The sequence below is a fragment of the Rhinatrema bivittatum genome, chromosome 4, assembly GCF_901001135.1.
Source record: "Rhinatrema bivittatum chromosome 4, aRhiBiv1.1, whole genome shotgun sequence".
Lineage (NCBI taxonomy): Eukaryota > Metazoa > Chordata > Amphibia > Gymnophiona > Rhinatrematidae > Rhinatrema > Rhinatrema bivittatum.
Window position 1 is genome coordinate 468872747 of NC_042618.1, and position 19289 is coordinate 468892035.

Below are 19289 nucleotides of genomic sequence, written 5' to 3' on the forward strand. Positions count from 1 at the left end.
GTTGGTACCGAAAGGACTGGGGCCTGTAGGGTCTAAAGCTTTGAGACCTCTGCCCCTGGCTCTTCTGGGTGAGGGGTGCTGGGATCTTTAACTCCTGTCTTCTGGTAGCAGAGGCAATGGAGGATCGGTCCACTTGTTGGCTAACTTTACTATTTCATTTCCGCATGGGAGATTTTTTTTTTTATATAAAGGGCATTCTTGTGAGCTTCGCATTAGAAGTCGCATCAGCAGGCCAAATTCGCACCCATAACTGTCTACTGGCTGCCACTACCGAGGGTACTCCTCAGGCTGAGGTACGCCCTGGGTCTGAGCTTGCATCCATTAGGAAGGCAGCTACAGGTTCCATAGTCACGACAGTATAAGTTCTGGAGTTATTTGCCTCTCTCGAGAGGAGTATGTCACCAGTGCGCAGCCAGAAGCAATATGCAGTGTCATGCTGTTGCGTCAAAGACCTGTTTAAGGATGGACTTCTGCCCTGAGTGTCCTATAATGCCGGCCCTCCCTCTGTGGGAATGGTTGTTCGCTTTGAGACAGCATAGACCATGGCATCCACTTTGGAAAGCGCAGGCATTCCTTGGCCTCAGGTTCCAGAGGATATAGGGCTTCCAAGGCCCGACCTCCCTTAAGGCTGGCCTCCAGGGCTTCACAATCCAGGTCAACCAGTTCCTGGATGGTTACCATCATCGGGAAGTAACATGAGGCTTTACAAAGCAGCACCGGAATGGGCTTTCTTCTTTGGTTCCGCCATAGGTTCTGTGCCTGGAAAACCCAGAGTCTGGGAAACAAGGGCTGGTAATTCATCCTTGTGAGAGAAACGAAGCATGGTTTGGTATAGTTCCAGGTCTGGAGGGATTTCTCCTTCTTCCAGAGAGAAGTCATCAAGCTAATGCAGCCCCTTCTGAGGTATCCGGGTCCCTGCCCAGGAGACTCTTAGTTAGACGAGGCATTCGAGTAAGACCGAGAGGGTTTGTGCTTCCGGCTGGGGTTGAATCTGTGTTGCAGCCGGGGCTGATTGAACATGTACAAAGGCTTGCAATCATTGGAAAAGACTCTGACCAGGGTCCATGTTAATCCCAGGGGGGAGTCAGAGTTGGAGCCCCTGAGCAGCCGTCCTGTGGAGAAGGCCTCTCTGAGTTGCATAGGTCTGGGCAGCTATCGAATAGTAGCTCCAGATCCTCCTTATACCGAGACAGGCCAGCCTTTGGTCTCCCCTGGGCTTCTTTACAAGACCGACCCAGACAGGCCTTTAGTTCAGGCAGCACAGCTCTTATGTGGCAGGCTGTGCAAAGAGTCCATCTGGCCTTCTTAGACACTGGTGCCATTGGATTTATGTCTAGGCACACAAGTTTCACTGTGTGCGAGGATTTGTGCGCGGCCGTAGTTATGCGCATGGGAATATTTGTGCACATGGCCCAGTTGTGTGCACGGCCTGAGTTGTGCGACTCTATGGGACGCACAAGTTATGCCGCCGGAATGTCCTGTGCATACCACTGAAGGGAAGGGAGATGGCGCCGACGACCCCCGCGTGCAAGATGGTGCCCCCCATGAGGGTCTCCATGTGTGGACCCTTGCACCGGATTGGGGCCTAGCCTAACCAAGGGTGCTCAACCCGATCGGTGCTCCCTTTCGACTCGCAGGAAGCAGAGTTGGTACGGCGATCCGTGTTCTGGAGACTGGAGACCTGAATGTAAAGTTTTCTTCTTACCTGGTCTCGTCGCTTACCGCTTGCGCATCGGCCAGTCTCCAGCTGCAGGGGGGGGGGGGGGGGGGAGAAGAGAGGGTTTTACCTTCACCGCCATGCTCAGATGTGCACCTGCTGCCTTTAAGCCACTCTGGGGGCTAAGTCCACGCCGGGACCAAGGCAGACCTCTGAGGGATATCAGAGATCACCTCAGGAATTCTCCACTGGGGGAGGGACCCTTTGTTTCACCGCAGGAGAGCGGGGCTCAATCTTAAGGTAAATTTTCTTCGTTTTTGTTTTAAATTGCTACACTATTCTAGTGTGTGGAATAGTGTCCGCATCTGCTGGGAGACAGAAAATACTGAAGAGCTAAGCTTGCTGCACGGGTATATGTAGAGTGACGTCAGCTTTGAAATCTGATTCCGTCTCCCATCTGCTATCAGGAGAGTACAATACCCATTGGTCCTGAGTCCATCTGGCTACACGTTAGGAAATGAGTTTTTGGTGATCCCAACTTCGAGCATTGTTACATCGGCCAGTTTTCCTGATAGACCTGCACAGATCACATTAGACACGCTTTGGACTGCTATTAAGCGTTTTGAACACTCTTTGGGGTCTAAATTTGAATATGAGTTCAGTTGTTGATCATATTCAAAAGCAGTGCGAGGCACTTGGGAAATGTGATGCGTTAAGGGTCAGGAATTTATTCGATGAAGATTAGAAGCTTTAGAAAATAGTTCTAAGAAATTAAACTTGACAATTTTCTCAAGTCTATACATCTTTCTTCTATTGAATTGCTTAGGATATTCTATGTTGAGGTTCTTAAAGTTACCTGAGGCTTCAATTCTGATTACTAAGGCTTTTATTTACCATCTAAACAGACAGCTCCAGTGTCTAGTAGTCTTCCCTTACAGTCAATGTGGCAGATCATTTAACAGCTTTGCTTCAAAACTCAGGTTGAAATACAAGGTTCTGCTACTCTACTTGTTGTAAATGCTCTAGAGCCTGCTCATATATGGACCATGAAAATGGTTTTCCGTGCTTCTGATAAAAATTCTCTTGGCCAACACCTGGCAGTATTTCCTGCACAGACACCAGCATGAGAAAGTATTCTTCAGGGCACCCTGCGCTGTGGGTTACCACCGGCTCTCTATTATCTTATATACATCCATCTACTATCTCCGGCCTATCTTGCACTATAGGCCTCTACCAGAGATATCCTACCCAAGCACCACTGAGAGGATAGCTGCGGGCTATCATTGGAAAAGACCTGCCTGCAGGTCCTACATCTTGGACTAAGTTCATTACCTGTTCCTCGGGTTACCATTGCAGTATAAAAGTTATTTCTCTGTTGTCCATCATCACTGAGATGCCGCCTGTCATGGTGAGTCACCACAGGGCTCCTCCCTGTGGGTGGAGTCTACCCTTACCACGACCCAGGGGCCCACTGTCTAACTCTAGACACACAGAACATAACAGTATCTGGCATTGTTGGATCTCACAAAGGTTTATTTACATATCCCAATTAAAGGAGATAAAACAATTACTCCTGGGGGAATTCTGTGCAAAAAAAATTAAAATTCTGTATACTTTATATTGGTCAAAATATGCATGACAGTCTAATTTAAAATGTAATACACAAAAATTGACTTAAAGATGCAGAGTTTTAAATATTTTGAGCAGAATTTCCCTAGAGGTTCATTGTAAGTGTCTCTTCCACCCTCTCTCCCCTGCTCCCCTGGCCAGTCTCCTTTCACTTTGCCCTCTCAGGCCACAACTCCTCCACCTGCCACCATCTCTCCCCCTCTACCTCGAGGCTCAACCCCTTCCACTAGCTCCACTCTGAGTTTGACCCCTCTCAGTACTGCCCTTACACACAATCTCCTCACATGGGCTCCCTCACCACCCGGGCTCGCAATCTTACACACACACCTCCACACACAGACTCACTCTCATCGGGGCCTGCTCCATCTTCACTGCGAGTGGGACGGGCTCCGCCCCTTCTGCCCACCAAGAAAAAAAAACCCAAGTCATGCCAGCTGTTGCAATGTAAAATCAAGATTTTATTGCCATGCTACAAAAAGTATGTTGGCACCAAGGATGTGACTATTCCGTCCATTTCACATAAGTTTACTTTAAAAAATAAACATTTGGTAAGCTATCTCTCAATAGCTGAAATTGCAATCCAAAATAAACTTAAGCGTCAATATGCTGATGTGAAATCGCATACAAAGTGTATACCTTCTGTTTCTGCATAGTATCACTTATTTGTTAAACTTGTAACTTGCCATAAACAAAATATTCTAGGCAAAGAACAGCATATAACAGTAAAACCAATATTTCCTCTCTTAAAATGAAGGAGTATCCTGGAATGTTGCTAACAGCTTAACCTAAAAGGGCAAAATTTCACAGACCTTTTCACTGAAAAATTTGGCAATGGCACACTTGCCGTTTAAATGTCTTTTTAATAAAAAACCATTTTTAAAAAAAATCTAATAAACTACCTTTATACAAAGTTGCTATATTTATGCTCTTAAGTAGGAAAGAAAACCTTACAAATTAAAATGCAAATTAGAACATACAATAATCTTACAATATAATACAATGTGATAGCAAAAGGAACATAAAATGTACAATTTTGGCCTTTTCATAAAATGTGTTTCTGCATCTAATAAGTGCAGCTGTGGCACACCAGGTACTAGCGCACTCCTCACTACCAGTTGGCTTCCATGCTAGAGCTGGATTGCATCAGAATCGGACCGCCTGCAGTTTTAGCTCAACATGCAGCCAGTGGTTCTTGAACAGCTCTAGTGAGGCTATAGCGGGGTGGAACATGCATAAGAGAACTCCATGCCTGCTAGCTGGGGGTACACGGTGTATCGGGGGCGTTGCCGTACCACGTACAGTTTTCTTAATACCAAAACATGTTTGCAATACATTCAGTAATTAGGTACCAATGTCTTGAGTCTGACAAGGCCTGTGTTCAACAGTGGCAAGCCACTAGGAAAATACTAAAAGTGTTCGTACCATATACATATAGTGTATACCTCACATAGTAGAACTGCAAATGCCATTGAAATAGTGTAGGTTTGCCTGCTAGCAATGCACAGAGCAAGAGGCTTTATAAAAACGCTATAAATGCCAACACTGACTAGATGCAGAAAGTTAGGCACATGTCCTTCCAACGCCCTGCAATCAAACAGGCACTGTGAAAGTGGCAATGCTGCTATACAGTACGTCTCACTACTTCTTTTAGGGGGTACCTGCTCTACAGTAATTCCCTTTCCACACACACACACACGATTCATTCAGAAACCTTTGCCATCCGTCTAGAAACATTTAGAGTTTTAGAAGTGAAAGTGAAACACTTGCATTCCCATTTCCCCCCCAAACTTCACAAAAAAAAAAAAAAAGGTGCACATGACGTGACGCTCCCCAGGCTCACATGGGCAAGTCCGTGCTGTTGTGTCTCGTTTTCCTAGAAGTGCCGTCATCGCGCGGCAGCGCTTTCTGCAAGCTGGACATGGCTGCAGTCCTTTCCACGTCTATCACAGCATACAGCTCCGTGCGCCTGGTCGGCGTCTGCGGAAGCGGAGTGCTGGGAGTTTTGGGAGTCTGAGGGTTATCGGAGTCGCTGCCCCCTTCCAAGTCAACCTGGATGTAGTTCAGCTGCCTGTGCTCCAAACTGGGCCGCCTGATGTCAAAGTTGAAGACGGTAGGGGCACAGTCCCGACGCCTTGGATATTCTATTTTGTGAGCACTTGATGGAACCGTGACATTCTCGGTGTTGACGTAGTTATGCATTGGGTCCAGGCTACTGTGATAGCCGTTTAGAGATGGCGTCTTTGGTCCTAAACTATCCTCTTCATCTCTACTTAGCTTTCGGGCCTCCCAAACTGGAGGAAGAGATGGCAAGTTTTCATAGTTTAGTAAAGCAGTTCTCCTCTGAGCAGAGTTGTTGATGTTCTGAGCGTCCGAGGTACTGGTTGACGTTAGACGACCCCTCCTTGCTCCCGAGGCACTAGGAATGGATAAGCCGTTAAGATTTTCATACGCCAGTTTATTGCCAGAGGGTGCATCTTTGCGTTCATCACTGTCATAGCCAGTGTCCCAGTCAGTGTTATTTGTACTGCAGCCACCACCACTACCACTACCATCACCGCTGCTGCTACCAACTTGTTCTCCCTCAAGCTCTTCCTGTTTCTCCTTTTCCATTAACTGTCTTTGAACAGGTGTTGGTCCCAAAACAAATTTCACTCCTTCAGGCTCCAGAATAATCTGCGGGTCTCTGTCTGGAACACTGGGTGGATCCTCCTTAGTCTTGCTGCCGTCGGCATTGGAAAGCCTCAATTCCAGGGGAGTATGTGCATTGGATCTATTCTTTCCTTCTTCCTGTACTCCAGGTGTGTTCACATATGTGTGCACCTACACGAGGAAACAAAATGGGTTTTACATTAGGAAAAAAAGATTTAATGTAACTATCACTAGATGGTTTATAAGTGCAGGCAAGGGACCAGAACTAGGGTAGCACTGGAGAGAGCTTGAGAAGATGGAACACCACAAGGAACTGCTCTTCGGGTGATAGCAAAGCAGATCCAAAAACTGCTGTTATAGTGTTAGCCACTGTTCTATCCAAAGACCACCACTAGGAGTATTTCCAGCACAAGGTTTTAACAGTGCTTGTACAGGACAGAATGAGAGAGGAACACAAAAAAATACTAACAGTTAAGTGCAAGGATTTTCTAGTGGGAAGGTGCACAAGGAAGCTTTATAAGGACTGCTAAAAAAAAACCCCAGGCACAGAAATACCATTGGAGCTGTGATTGCAAACAGCAGCAAGCAGGGTTTTTAATTATTTGGTGTCTTAAAATCTAAAGGTTTTTAAATTGATAACTAGGTTGCTTGTTAGTTTGGGACTGACCAGCAACAAAACTAAAAAATTAGTTAACCACTACAATCAAGTTTAATTATGTTTTGCAAAATCGCTGACTCATTTTCAAGATTTTCCTCCTAATTGGAAGGGGGCTATCTATTTAACTGAAAGAGAGCCTCGGGTGAGTGGGAGGACTCAGACTAGTGTCTAGTTGCCCAGGAACTAGAACTCTTTACCTTTTCAGATCAAGCAAGTGACTTGATCTGAAAACTCAATTTTAATACTTGCAAACAAATACTAACTTTTACAAGCTTTATTCCTGCAGCTGTAGAAATCTTGTTATCAATGGGGAAAAAATAAGTTACTAAGAATTTAAAGGTTAAGAAGAGTGGAATTAGCATATTGGGAAAGGTAACAGTTTCTCAAAATCACTTACTTGTTCCTCAGTTACAAGCAATGGGTGCGTTGACTCCTCGCCCACAGAAAGAAGACGCGTACTTCCTACAGAAGGATGTCTGCTGGAGGGATGTGACGAAGCATCTCCAAAGGAGGGATATCGGGGATACCCATTGGGTAAACTTGATCCACTGAAACCTGGAGCTGATTAAAATGGGCAAAGGTTTAAAAAGGAAGGTTAGTTCTGCAAAGAAAATCAGTACTAACAAGTCACAATCATGTAACCGCGGATCAAACAAGGTCCTGCTTATATGGGGAACATGTTGATATACTGCACCCTCTCTCAATAGGAAGAAGCTGTTTGTCCTCACTTAGAAGAGCAGGGTGGGGAATAAAAGTGCAATATTCTAACTTTTAGTGCATATCGTCCCTGCGTTTCCCCACATTACAGAGTGGGGCCAGGCAATGAACCTTCTCCTTGAAGAGCAGGGGATAACCATAACCCCTGCCTGCGTTCAGAGACCAGAGCTGTTATGGGAGCATGCGAGAAAGGAAAGACTTTTGTAAAAAGAAACATTCCTACAATGGAATCTTGTGTAAGATCAGCACAAAGCCTCTAAACATGTTACTTCCTCATTACATGAGACACTTTCGCTACTGGAGAAGCTCGAACACAACAGCTACCGCCAAAATTTACCTGCACACATTTCTCATTTGTGTGTTCCATGGCGAAAGCTAAGACGACGATGAGACAGACCATTAAAAGATCACGGTAATTAATGAGAGCCCAGTACAACCTAGTGCAGGGGTCTGCAACCTCTACCGAACTGTAACTGCAATTCTTCCATTACAGAATTAACGAAGAATGCTTTGTCTTGAAAGCACTTTACAAATTCATACCATCAATCTTTCGCATGCTAATGACTCAGATGAAAGTATATGCAATCATGCTCTTTACCAAAGCAATTTTATTATGATTAAATATAAGCAAAATGTTATTTCAGAAGCAAAGAATAACCTCAATAGCGCATATAAGAACATAAATTACCATACTGGGTCAGACCAAGGGTCCATCAAGCCCAGCATCCTGTGTCCCACAGTGGCCAATCCAGGTTACAAGTACCCAGCAGCATCCCAACATTAAATAGATCCCATGCTACTAACCCAATAATAAGAAGTGGCTATTCCCCAAGTCTACTTGGTTAATAGCAGTTAATGGACTTCTCTAGGAACTTGTCCAAACCTTTTTTAAACCCAGCTATGCTAACTGCCATAACCACATCCTCTGGCAATGAATTCCAGAGATTAACTGTGCACTGAGTGAAAAAGAATTTTCTGGTTTTAAATGTGCTACTTGCTAACTTCATAGAGTGCCCGCTAGTCCTATTATCTGAAATGAGTATATGTGGCTCAGTGATTTACTTCTAGTCCTTTCAAGATTTTATTTAAAATAATTTATCCACCACCACTCCAAAGATCATGACGATTTTAAACACCTCTATCATATCCCCCCCACATCAGCCGTCTCTTCTCCAATCTGAACAGCCCTAATCTCTTTAGCCTTTCCTCATAGGGAAGCCGTTCCATCTCCTTTATCATTTTGGTCGCCCTTCTCTGTACCTTTTCCAGTACAATTATATCTTTTTTGAGATGCGGTGACCAGAACTGCACACAGTACTTCAAGGTGCGGTCTCACTATGGAGCAATTGGAGAAATTACTTACCTGATAATTTCGTTTCCCTTAGTGTAGATAGATGGACTCAGCATCCCGCCCATGGCTGCCCCGGAAAAGGAGAACCTCGGATAGCAAACCTCGAGACTAAGCAAATACGGGTAAGCCGCAGCCTACCCCTAGTTCAAGACGCCTACAGTTTTGTCCAGTGTCGGCGTTAATTGGTTGAGTGCACTGGCGATCTCCAGTTTGGAAATTTAGTTATACCATTTCAAGGTTTAATCAAGTTATTTAAGTAAATATATATCTACTATGACTTTTCGAAGATAATACTGAAGAGCTGAGGTTACTGCTCTTACTTACTGAGTGACATTAGCTTTGAAATCTCTATGTGCTCTTCTGCTAGCAGATGAGAGACAGCCAGATTTCAAAGCTAACGTTGTTAGAGTGGTTTCTACTGCCAGTCTCTTAGAGTGGGAGTGGCAGGGTGATGTGATATAAATTTGTCTCGAGGGAGGCTTCTCGAATAATGTTTAGAATCCATTTGTCAGACGTTATCTCGACCCATCTTTGGTAGAAGAGGGCAAGTCGACCCATTCTCATTGTGAAGCACAGCTGGAGCCTGCCCCCGGACCTGCTCCCCTCTTGGTCTGTCTGTTCCGAAAGGGCTGGGACCTTCCGGAGGGTCGAGGTGCCTGGAATGCGAGTTCCTGTAGGGTCTACAGCGTTGCGATCCTCTACCCTTGGTTCTTCTGGAGGAGGGATGCTGAGATCTTTTATTCCTATCTTCCGGTAGCTGAGGCACTGGGGATTCGCCCCCATTTGCTGGCTAACTTTTCCAATTTGCTTCTGAACAAGAGAGATCCTTTAAAAGGCATTCTTGTGAGATTCGCTTTAGATGTCGTGTCCACAGACCAATTCCGTAGCCATAGTTGTCTTCTGGCTGCCACTACCAAGGCAATGCCCCTGGCTGAGGTGCGCACCAGGTTTGAGCTTGCGTCCGTGAGGAAGGCTGCTGCAGGTTCCATCGTCTCACCGGTATTGGTTCCAGAGTTATTTGCCTCTCTCGAAAAGAGCAAGCAGGAACGTGCCACTAGTGCGCAGCAGAAAGCAATCTGCAGTGTCATTGCTGTTGCATCGAAGGCCTGCTTAAGGATGGATTCCAATAGTCTGTCCTGAGTGTCCTTCAATGCAGCCCCTTCCCTCAATGGGAATCGTTCACTTTGATATGGCACAGACCATAGCGTCCACTTTCGGGAAACACAGGCGTTCCTTGGTCGCTGGTTCTAGAGGGTATAGGGTTTCCAAGGCCCGACCCCCTTTGAAGCTGGCCTCCAGGGCATCCCATTTCAAGTCAATCAGTTCCTGGATGGCTTCCATCACTGGAAAAGTAGCATGAGCCTTACGAAGGGACACCAAGATGGGGTTCTTCTTTGGTTCCTCCATAGGGTCTGTGCCAGGAAAAGCCAGTGTCTTCAGAGTCTGGGAAACAAGGGCTGGTAATTTATCCTTGTGGAAGAAGCAAAGCATGGTTCGGTATGGTTCCATTCCTGGAGGGATTTCTCCTTCTTCCAGGGAGTCACTCTTCATCTGAGGTGTCTAGGTCCCTGTTAGGGAAGTTCTTGGTTAGGCAAGGCATGTCTCGAGGCATCCGAGCTGGGCCGATCTTGTGCTTCCGGCACTGGTTGAGCCTGGGGTGCAGCTGGTGCTGATTGCGCCTGGATGAAGGCTTGCAGCCCTTGGGAAAAATTCCAACCAGGAGAAGGTCCCTGGGTCCATGTTAATCCCAGGGGGAGTCTGAGTAGGGGCTTCAGAGGTGCCCTCCTGTGGGGAAGCCATCTCGGAGATGCAAAGGTCCGGGTAGCTATCGTCAGTAGTTCCGGAACCATCTCCCGACAGTAGCATACCAGGCTTTGGTTCCCCCTGGGCTTCTTCGCAATGTTGACAGGCAGGACTCCAATTCAGGCTGCGTGGCTCTTATGTGGCAGGCTGTGCAAAGAGTGCCTTCTGGCCTTCGTGGGTGCCAGTGCCATTGTCTCTCTGTAATTGCCCGCGTGCAGTTGCGATTGCGGCTGTACGTGTAGCTGTGCGCGCAGTTATAGGTGCAACTATATTGATGTGCGCAAATTAGGCGCCCCGCACATACCGCCAGCCGAGAAGTGAAGATGGCGCAGACGACCCCCGCGCGCAAGATGGCGCCCCCCCTCCCCCCGAGAGTCTCCACGTGTGTGGACCCTTGCACCGGATCGGGACCTAGCCCAAGCAAGGCTGCTCAACCCGATCGGTGCTCCCTTCGAACCTCGCCGGGGACAGATTTGGCACGGCAACCCGAGCTCTGGAGATCGGAGACCTGAATTTAAAGATTTTTTCCTTACCTGGTTTCGGTGCTTACCGATCGTGTGCTGGACGTCTCCAGCTGCAGGGGAGAGGGAGAGGGAAATACCTTCACCGCCGTGCTAGTTTCTGTACCCGCTGCCTTTCAGCCACACTGGAGGCTAAGTACACGCCGGGAACCAGCTGCCGGACCAAGGCTCACCTCTGAGGGATATCTGAGATCACCTCAGGAATTCTCAACTGGGGGAGGGACCTTTAGGTATCACTGCAGGAGAGCGGGGCTCAATCTTCCTGAAGGTAAAATTTATTTCTTCTTTGCTGTAATTCTTAACATTATTCTAGTGTGTGGGATAGGGTCCGCATCTGCTAGGAGACGGAAGAGCTGAGGTTACTGCAGGTGTATATCTAGAGTGACGTCAGTTTTGAAATCTGACTCAGTCTCCCATCTGCTAGCAGAAGAGCACAATACCCATTGGTCCTGAGTCCATCTGGCTACACGCTAGGAAGAGAGGCATGACATTCTCCATTTATTCACCATTCACTTTCTAATAATTCCTAATATTCTGTTTGTTTTTGATCGCTGCTGCACACTGAGCCAAGAATTTCAAAGTATTGTCCACAATGATGGTCAGATCTTTTTCCTGTGTGGTAATTCCTAACAGGAACCCTAGCATCATGTAACTACAGCATGGGTTACTTTTCCCTATGTGCATCACCTTGCACTTATCCACGTTAAATTTCATCTACCATTTGGACGCCTAGTTTTCCCATTCTCACAGTGTTCTCCTATAATTTATCACAGCCCGCTTGTGATTTAACTACCCTGAATAATTGTGTCATCTGCAAATTTAATCACCTCACTTGTCATACCCTTTTTTCCAGATTGTTTATAAATATACTGTAAAGCACCAGTCCAAGTACAGATCCCCGAGGTACTCCACTGTTCACCTTTTTCCGCTGAGAAAACAGACCATTTAATCCTTTGTTTTCTGACTTTTAACCAGTTTGCAATCCTACTATCCCATGACTTTTTCACATAGAAACTTATGACGGCAGAAAAGGACCAATGGTCCATCCAGTCTGCCTAGCAAGCTTATGGTAGTTTGTTTAGCTTTCTTAGAAGCCTCTCATGTGGGACTTTGTCAAACGCCTTCTGAAAATCCAAATACACCACATCTACTGGCTCACCTTTATCCACATGTTTATTCACCCCTTCAAAAAAAAAAAAAAAAAATGTAGCAGATTTGTAAGCCAAGATTTCCCTTGGGTAAATCTATGCTGGCTGTGTCCCATTGAAATCATGTTTATCTAGATACTCTGATTTTATTTTTTATAATAAATTCCATGATTTCTCCTAGCACTGAAGTCAGGCTCACCAGTCTATAGTTTCCTGGATCACCTCTGGAGCCTTTTTTATATATTGGGATTATATTGCCACTTTCTAGACTTCAGGAAACAGATTTTAATAGGTCTGAAACTTCATTTTTTAGTTCTTTCAGAACTGTGGGGTGTATACCATCTGGGCCAGGTGATTTACTACTCTTCAGTTTGTCAATCTGGTCTACTACATCTTCCAGGTTCACCTTGATTTGGTTCAGTTCATCCGAATAGTCATCCTTGAAAACTGTCTCTGGAACCGGTATCTCCCCAACATCCGTAAACACCGAAGCAAAAATTAATTTAGTCTTTGCACAACAGCCTTATATTCCCTAAGTGCCCCTTTAATCCCTTGATCGTCTTAACGGTCCAAGTGACTCCCTCACAGGTTTCCTGATTTGGATATATGTTTAAAAGTTTTGAGTTTTTGCCTCTACAGCCTACTTTTCAAATTCTCTCTTAGCCTGTCTTATCAATGTCTTACATTTAACTTGCCAATGCTTATGCTTTTTCCTGTTTTCTTCATATGGATCCTTCTTCCAATTTTTTGAAGGAAGTTGTTTTTTTTGGCTAAAACAACCTGTCACCTCACCTTTAACCATGCTGGTAATCGTAAGGCCTTCCCTTCCACCTTTCTTAATGCATGGAATACATCTGGACTGCGCTTCAAAGATTTTTTTTTTTAAACAAACATGTCTATGCCTGTTGCTCACTCAACCTTTGTAGCTGCATGTTTCAGGGGTTTTTTTGTTTTTTTTTAACTATTCTCATTTTCTCACTTTCCCTTTTGAAAATTTAGTGCTAAAACCGTGGATTTACTTATTGTCCCCCCCTTCCAGTGAATTCAAATGTGATCTTGTTATGATCCATATTGCCAAGTGGCTCCACCTACCATTACCTCTCACCAAATCCTGCACGCCACAGAATTAGATCTAAAATAGCTCCCTTTGTCTGTTCCTGAACAAATTGCTCAATAAAACTCATTTTATTCAAGAACTTTTCCTCTTTAGCATTATTACTGCACTGCCAATTTGGTTAGCGTCCCTAATTTCTTTTAGCATGTCATCTTCAGACTTATTTTGGCCAGGTGGACAATAGTATACTCCTATCACTACACTCTTCCCCAACACACAAGGGATTTCTACCCATAAAGATTTGATTGTGCATTGGACTTTATGCCATCCTAAAAACATAAAGCACCATCCCCCCACCAAGTTGATCCTCCCAATCATTGATATAATTTGTATCCTGGTACAGTACTGTCCTGTTTGTTATCCTCCTTCCACAAGGTCTCAGATACCAATTGTGTCTCGTTCATCATTCACTATTATACACTCTTAACTCTCATATCTTACGTCTTAGACTTATGGCATACATACATTTCAAACAGTGTGTTTTTTGTTTGTATTAACAGCCTGCTTTTCAGTTAACAGGGATAAGTGAGAATTTTTTTTTAGCTCAGGTGAGTTTTTAATTACAGGCTCATGGACTACTTTTCTTATTATTGGAACCTCACTGTCGGGGATGCCCTAATTCTAATGCATCATTAGTATCCTTTGAAGATACCTCTCTATGAACCATGCGCTGCTGAGCGACTGTCTGCTTTCCCCTTTGTTCTAGTTTAAAAGCTGCTCTATCTCCTTTTTAAAGGTTAGCACCAGCCACCTGGATCCATCCTGGTTACAGTGGAGACCGTCCCGCTGTTTTACATTTAGCTTGATGATGCTTGTGTTTTTTCCTATTTTCTTCAGATGAATCTTCTTTCCAGTTTATGAAAAGTTATTTTGGTTAAAACAGTCTCTTTTTACATCACCTATAAATCATGCCGGCAGTAGTTTAGCCTTCCTTCCATCTTTTTTAAATGTGTGGAATACTTCTGGACTGGGCTTCTAAGATATTTTTAAACAATGTTCATGCCTGTTGTACACGCCTAATCTTTGTAGCTGCACCTTTCGGGGTTTTTTCCTAACTAGTTAACTCATTTTATCAAAGCCTCCCTTTTGAAAGTTTAATGCTAGAGCTGTAGATTTACCTAACATCCCCCTTCCAGTCATTAAGCCAATTTTGACTGCATTATGATCACGGTTGCTGAGCAGTCCTAGCACAGTTACCTCCTGCACCAAATCCTGCATTCTGCTAAGAATTTGATCCAAAATGGCTTCACCTCTCGCCAGTTCATGGACCAATTGCTCCGTGAAGTAGTTATTTATTCCATCCAGGAACTTTACCTCTCTAGCATGTCCTCATGTTACATTTACCCATTCAATATTGGGGTAATTTAAATTTCCCATTACATTCCTTAGTTCTCTCTCATCTGAACTATTATAATTCCCTTGTGGGCTTGACCCAGATGACAATCAGGGCACTGCAATATGTGCTGAACTCTGCTGCCAGGGTTATAGCCAGAATTCCAATGAGACAGCACATATTCCTCATTAACAAGTATCACTGGTTGCCTATTTCACGCCACCAAACCTCTACAGATGCTCCAGAATGCAGCAGCCAGAATCTTAACTAACACCAACCGGCGAGCTCATATCACCCCTATTCTCCGAAACCTGCACTGGCTGCCAATAAAATAGAGAATCCTACATAAAGCACTCACTATAATCCACAAAACCATCCACAATCAACTGACACTAGACCTTCAGATCCCTTTCAAACTCTACTCATCCGCAAGACCCATCAGAGAAGCATATAAAGGAACTCTACTAGTCCCACCAAATAAATCCGCCCGCCTAACTTCCAAAGAGCGCTCATTCTCCACAGCGGGCCCAGTCCTCTGGAACAAATTGCCGACTGACCTTAGACTGGAAACCTGCCTTCTTACCTTCCGACGAAAACTTAAGACTTGGCTTTTCCTCCAAGCGTTCCCCTAATTTCTAAAGTGTTCAATCCAGACTCAGCCCAACTGATGGGACGTTCACACTAGTCTCAGTACTATTCATATGTATTTTACCTCTAGTTAATTTTTGTCTACTTCCTGGCTACTCTAGCCCCCAAGTTCTATCTCCTTGTTATATGTAACTTTGCTTCAGCTCTCGTTTGGTTTACTAGTTATTCCCCTAAGTTCCATGTAAACCGGCCTGATATGAATCCCTTCATGAAGACCGGTATAGAAATATGTTAAATAAATAAATAAAAGTTCAAAGTTGTTCTGTTGGTTTTTTTAGGGGGTTCGGGGCAGTTTTAAATATTTTATATACCATCATTCCAAATAAAGATCACAAAGGTTTACAGTTGAAACAAAAATACTCATAAAATGATAAAAATAATCAAATTAAATAAAACAATCACATTACAAATGCTTAACTAACTTTTATGGCTTAGTTTCTTCTGTTTTTAATGCAATTTTAAAGCTTTATCAGCCCACCAGACATTTATGTTCAGCCACAAAATTACTGCTAGATGTTCCTTCTTTCAGGCTCATCAGACTGGATGAATCCAGGGAATGCCTTTTTTGCATTCAGAGACCAACTCTTTGGAATGTGCTGCCTCAAAATAAAAATAGAGCATTCCTTTTTTAGATACAGAAAATGGGTTAACACCCATTTAGTTTTTCTAGAGGAAAGCAGAAGCCAATAATAAAAAGTGATTTCTCATGAACTTGTTCAAGGCCCTCAGATCTCGATAGTACGGAGTCCCCCTGTTTTCTTTGGAATCGGGAAATACTTGGTGTAAAGCTGTTGCCCTTTTTGCCCTGGTGGAATAGATGACCACTCTGGCCATTAAAAGCACACAGAGTGCTCCATTAGAAGCAATTTCTGCTATGCCAAGTGACCCAACTGGGGTCCGGAAGCCGATTTGGTGGGAGATCCAACAGATATAATGCTGAGGATCTATGTATCCAAGGTTACATTGGGCCACCATTTACATAAAACTAAAGCCTTCCCCTAACCAGGTTGTCTTTGGGATCTTGGCTATGTTCTCCATGATCCAGACAAAACCCCATTCCATGAGTTGACTGGGTTGCTGTCTGGAGCTTAGATACCCTATGTTGTCTAGTTCAGGCATGAGGGATCTGCTGTGGATGAGACCAAGGAGGTGGAGAATAGCAGCTTCTCAGGTGTAAGAAGTGTCTCCTCCTAGAAGAACAGGCCAGATCCTGAGTGCCAGTGGAGCATGATCTTGGATCTGTGCCACTGCATCCTCCCCGTGATCTCTGAAGAAATTATCCCCTGTGCATGGCATGTCAATAAGTCTTTACTGCACTTCTGGATGGAGATTTAAGACCTGCACCAGGCATGTTTATGGGCCCGTATCCGTACAAACTCTCATTGCTGTTTCAAAAACATCAAAGGTCGAATGGACCATGTGATTGCCACACTAACCTTTATCGACCAGTGACATTATACTGCTTTTGAGGAAACTGCTTGGTCACCCCTTGCACTTACTTCAATACGTCCTGCATGTGATGGCCTATGAAGAGCTGATAGGAGTTTTTGTGAGCATAGTTCCCTGAAACACTTTCCTCCCAGTAGTATTCAGACTATAATCCCTCCCTAGTCGGGCACCAAGGAATGGGTTCTAGACCTCTTGGCCTTTTTGAGAATGGATTCAACCAACCACCACAGATGGGTGTGGTAACTGCCGCTTATTGAATCTGGGAGTCTTTTGGACGTGATAAACTTTGTCCACTTTTCTGTGGGCAGGAACCATAGAGAGGTGGGTTCTTACACATCCTCATCTGTACCTTCTGAAGGATATTTTGTACTGGGACTACAGTGATTTCTTTAGGGGGCACCATGAACTAGAGGATGTGCAGCATCTTGGCCCTAGATTCATCCTCTGGAATGGCCTCAGCCATTTTCCTGACAAATCTAACAAAAGACAGGGCCTCGAAGAGCCTTCCTTCTTTCTGGTGGAAAAGAGGGGCTGGAGAGAAGCCTTGTCGACACCTTTTCAAAGGTGTCTGCAGAGTCCTAGTTGTAGCCCCCTAGGGCACTTTGAGTCCAACTCACCCTGGTCTACAGGTAGCGAGGGCTCCCTCCTTGTTTGATCTCCGGTCATGCTGCTGGCTGTTTTGGTCTATATCCTGAAGAACTCTGGTCTGAGGAAGCTTCCTCCCCTGAGGAGCCAGAGAGATCAACAGGGAGGGTAGCAGTCATCAACCCCGATACTCCTCCGAGCAGCGTCAGATCAGGCATCAGTATCGACATTAGAGCCTGGGATTCATTACCAGGCACCCGATGGGATTTGAGCAGAGGCTCAAGAATCGACTGTGCCCGTCTTGGTGCCCTCAATGCCCAAGCACCAGGGCCCTGCAGCACCTTTTTCCAAGGCCTGCTGAATCAATTTATCCAACTCCTCCTCAAAGATTGCTGCTGGCAGGCAGGAGCGGTGATCACATCTTTGGAACCAAGAGGGTGATCGATGGCAGACATCAGGGATGGTGAGTAACGAGGCATTTAGAGGATGAGCTCTCCTCGCCACGGGGCCACTTTGGGGGGTTCTTGGCACTCCTGGCACTGATGGAGACAGATGCCTATGGTTTTTCAGCTTCCCTTGATGCTCAGCATGAGACCATCGATGCCAGAATCAATCCCAATACCTTCTTTGACTGAGAAAAGTCAGATGGGGAACAGTCTTCAGATTCCTTATCTATTGGTGGCATCAAGGGAACAGATGGTCCCCCCTGATGATGATCCTTCCATCGATGCAGCTCCAAGGTTCTTTGATGCCAATGCCTCCAATGCCGATGGATCTGTCTTCCAGTGTCCCAGAGTCTATCTGTAAGTTCTAGGTCCTTTCTAGGTCATGGTCGCAAACTTACAATACCCCTGGACATTATATGATGCCCCCAAGCATCATGAGGTCCAAGATATACAGGTCCTTTTGTACTGGGGGCATTGCTGGACATGTCTGGCTGGAACAAAAATGGATGCAAAATCAAACTTAATTGTGGAAGGTCGTTGGACAGCGGGCACAGATGGCACACCATCACGGAAGGGATGGCATGAAAAGAAAAACTTAGAAAAAGCTTACCTAGGGTAAACTATGAGGAATGGACTGTGGGATCCTGGTAAACCATCTTATTTTCTGGAAAAAAATTTCCAAACAGCTCCAGAAACAGGAAACCTGAAGGAACCCTGCATGGACGCACAGTATGACGACATGCTGGGCATGCCCAGTGAGGCACAAAGTTCTAGAAATTTTAACATTCGATTTATATTCTGCTTTTCAACACTTCAAAGTGGAGTACATTCAGATACTATAGGAGTTTTCCATGCTGGGCTCCATTGGATGATGTTACCCCATGTGTGAGGATTGCCATCCTGCTTGAACTCGGGAAATAAAAAAGCTGCAGAGAGTGGATCACTTTCTAGTTGCACATTCAAACAAAAGGCATGAGCACAGTGGATTGGAAACATTCAATGGTTCTTTGGCAGGGGTAAAATGCTATTTGTTCTAATCAAATAAGAAAGTTGAAATATAGAATATGTTGGTTTTCTAAGAAGTATGAATATTATAGTGTCTTTACCGAACATTTTGAGGTTCTTTTGAGCATTCTGAGTTTAATTTTTTAATGTAGGTTTTGGTTAAGAGTTATTAAAAATAAATAGGATAGTTGATAGCTTTCCTGTAAGCAGCAATCAAAAAAAAAGTGTAGGCTCTCTGCCAGGATACTGTTCTGTTTCTGCGCTATGCGGATACCTACTGGTGGGTGTCCGGGGTGTTCGAGGAACTTCCAGCTCTGTCTGATGGGGGTTCCTTTCCACTACCGGCTCCTCTACCACACTGATGCTGTTGTTCTGCATAATCTCCTGCAGCATGTTGAACAGTTCTTCCGCTCGAGCACATTTAAAAGCAAAGATTCCTAGAAACAAAACACACAAAAATCTAATTCCCCTCTGGCAAAATGAAGATGACAATAATTCTGAGAAGGAACACATACTGAGCATGCCAGCACTTTTCAATTAACATCTTCTATGTGACATGAAGCTGCCTAGATAAAG

The 19289-nt window shown here is 44.8% G+C and overlaps 1 protein-coding gene across 2 annotated transcripts in view; it reads right to left on the reverse strand.

Moving 5' to 3' along the window:
• Window positions 1-3721: 3721 nt before the first annotated feature.
• FRS2 (fibroblast growth factor receptor substrate 2) overlaps window positions 3722-19289 on the reverse strand; it is a 54571-nt gene continuing 39003 nt past the window's right edge. For both annotated transcript variants that reach the window (XM_029597213.1, XM_029597214.1), the window contains exons 5-7: window positions 18992-19150; window positions 6991-7154; window positions 3722-6106 (exon numbers count right to left, since the gene is read on the reverse strand). In XM_029597213.1, the coding sequence (XP_029453073.1) occupies window positions 5123-6106; window positions 6991-7154; window positions 18992-19150 (1307 nt within the window). In that variant the 3' untranslated portion in view covers window positions 3722-5122. The remainder of the gene's footprint in view (window positions 6107-6990; window positions 7155-18991; window positions 19151-19289) is intronic.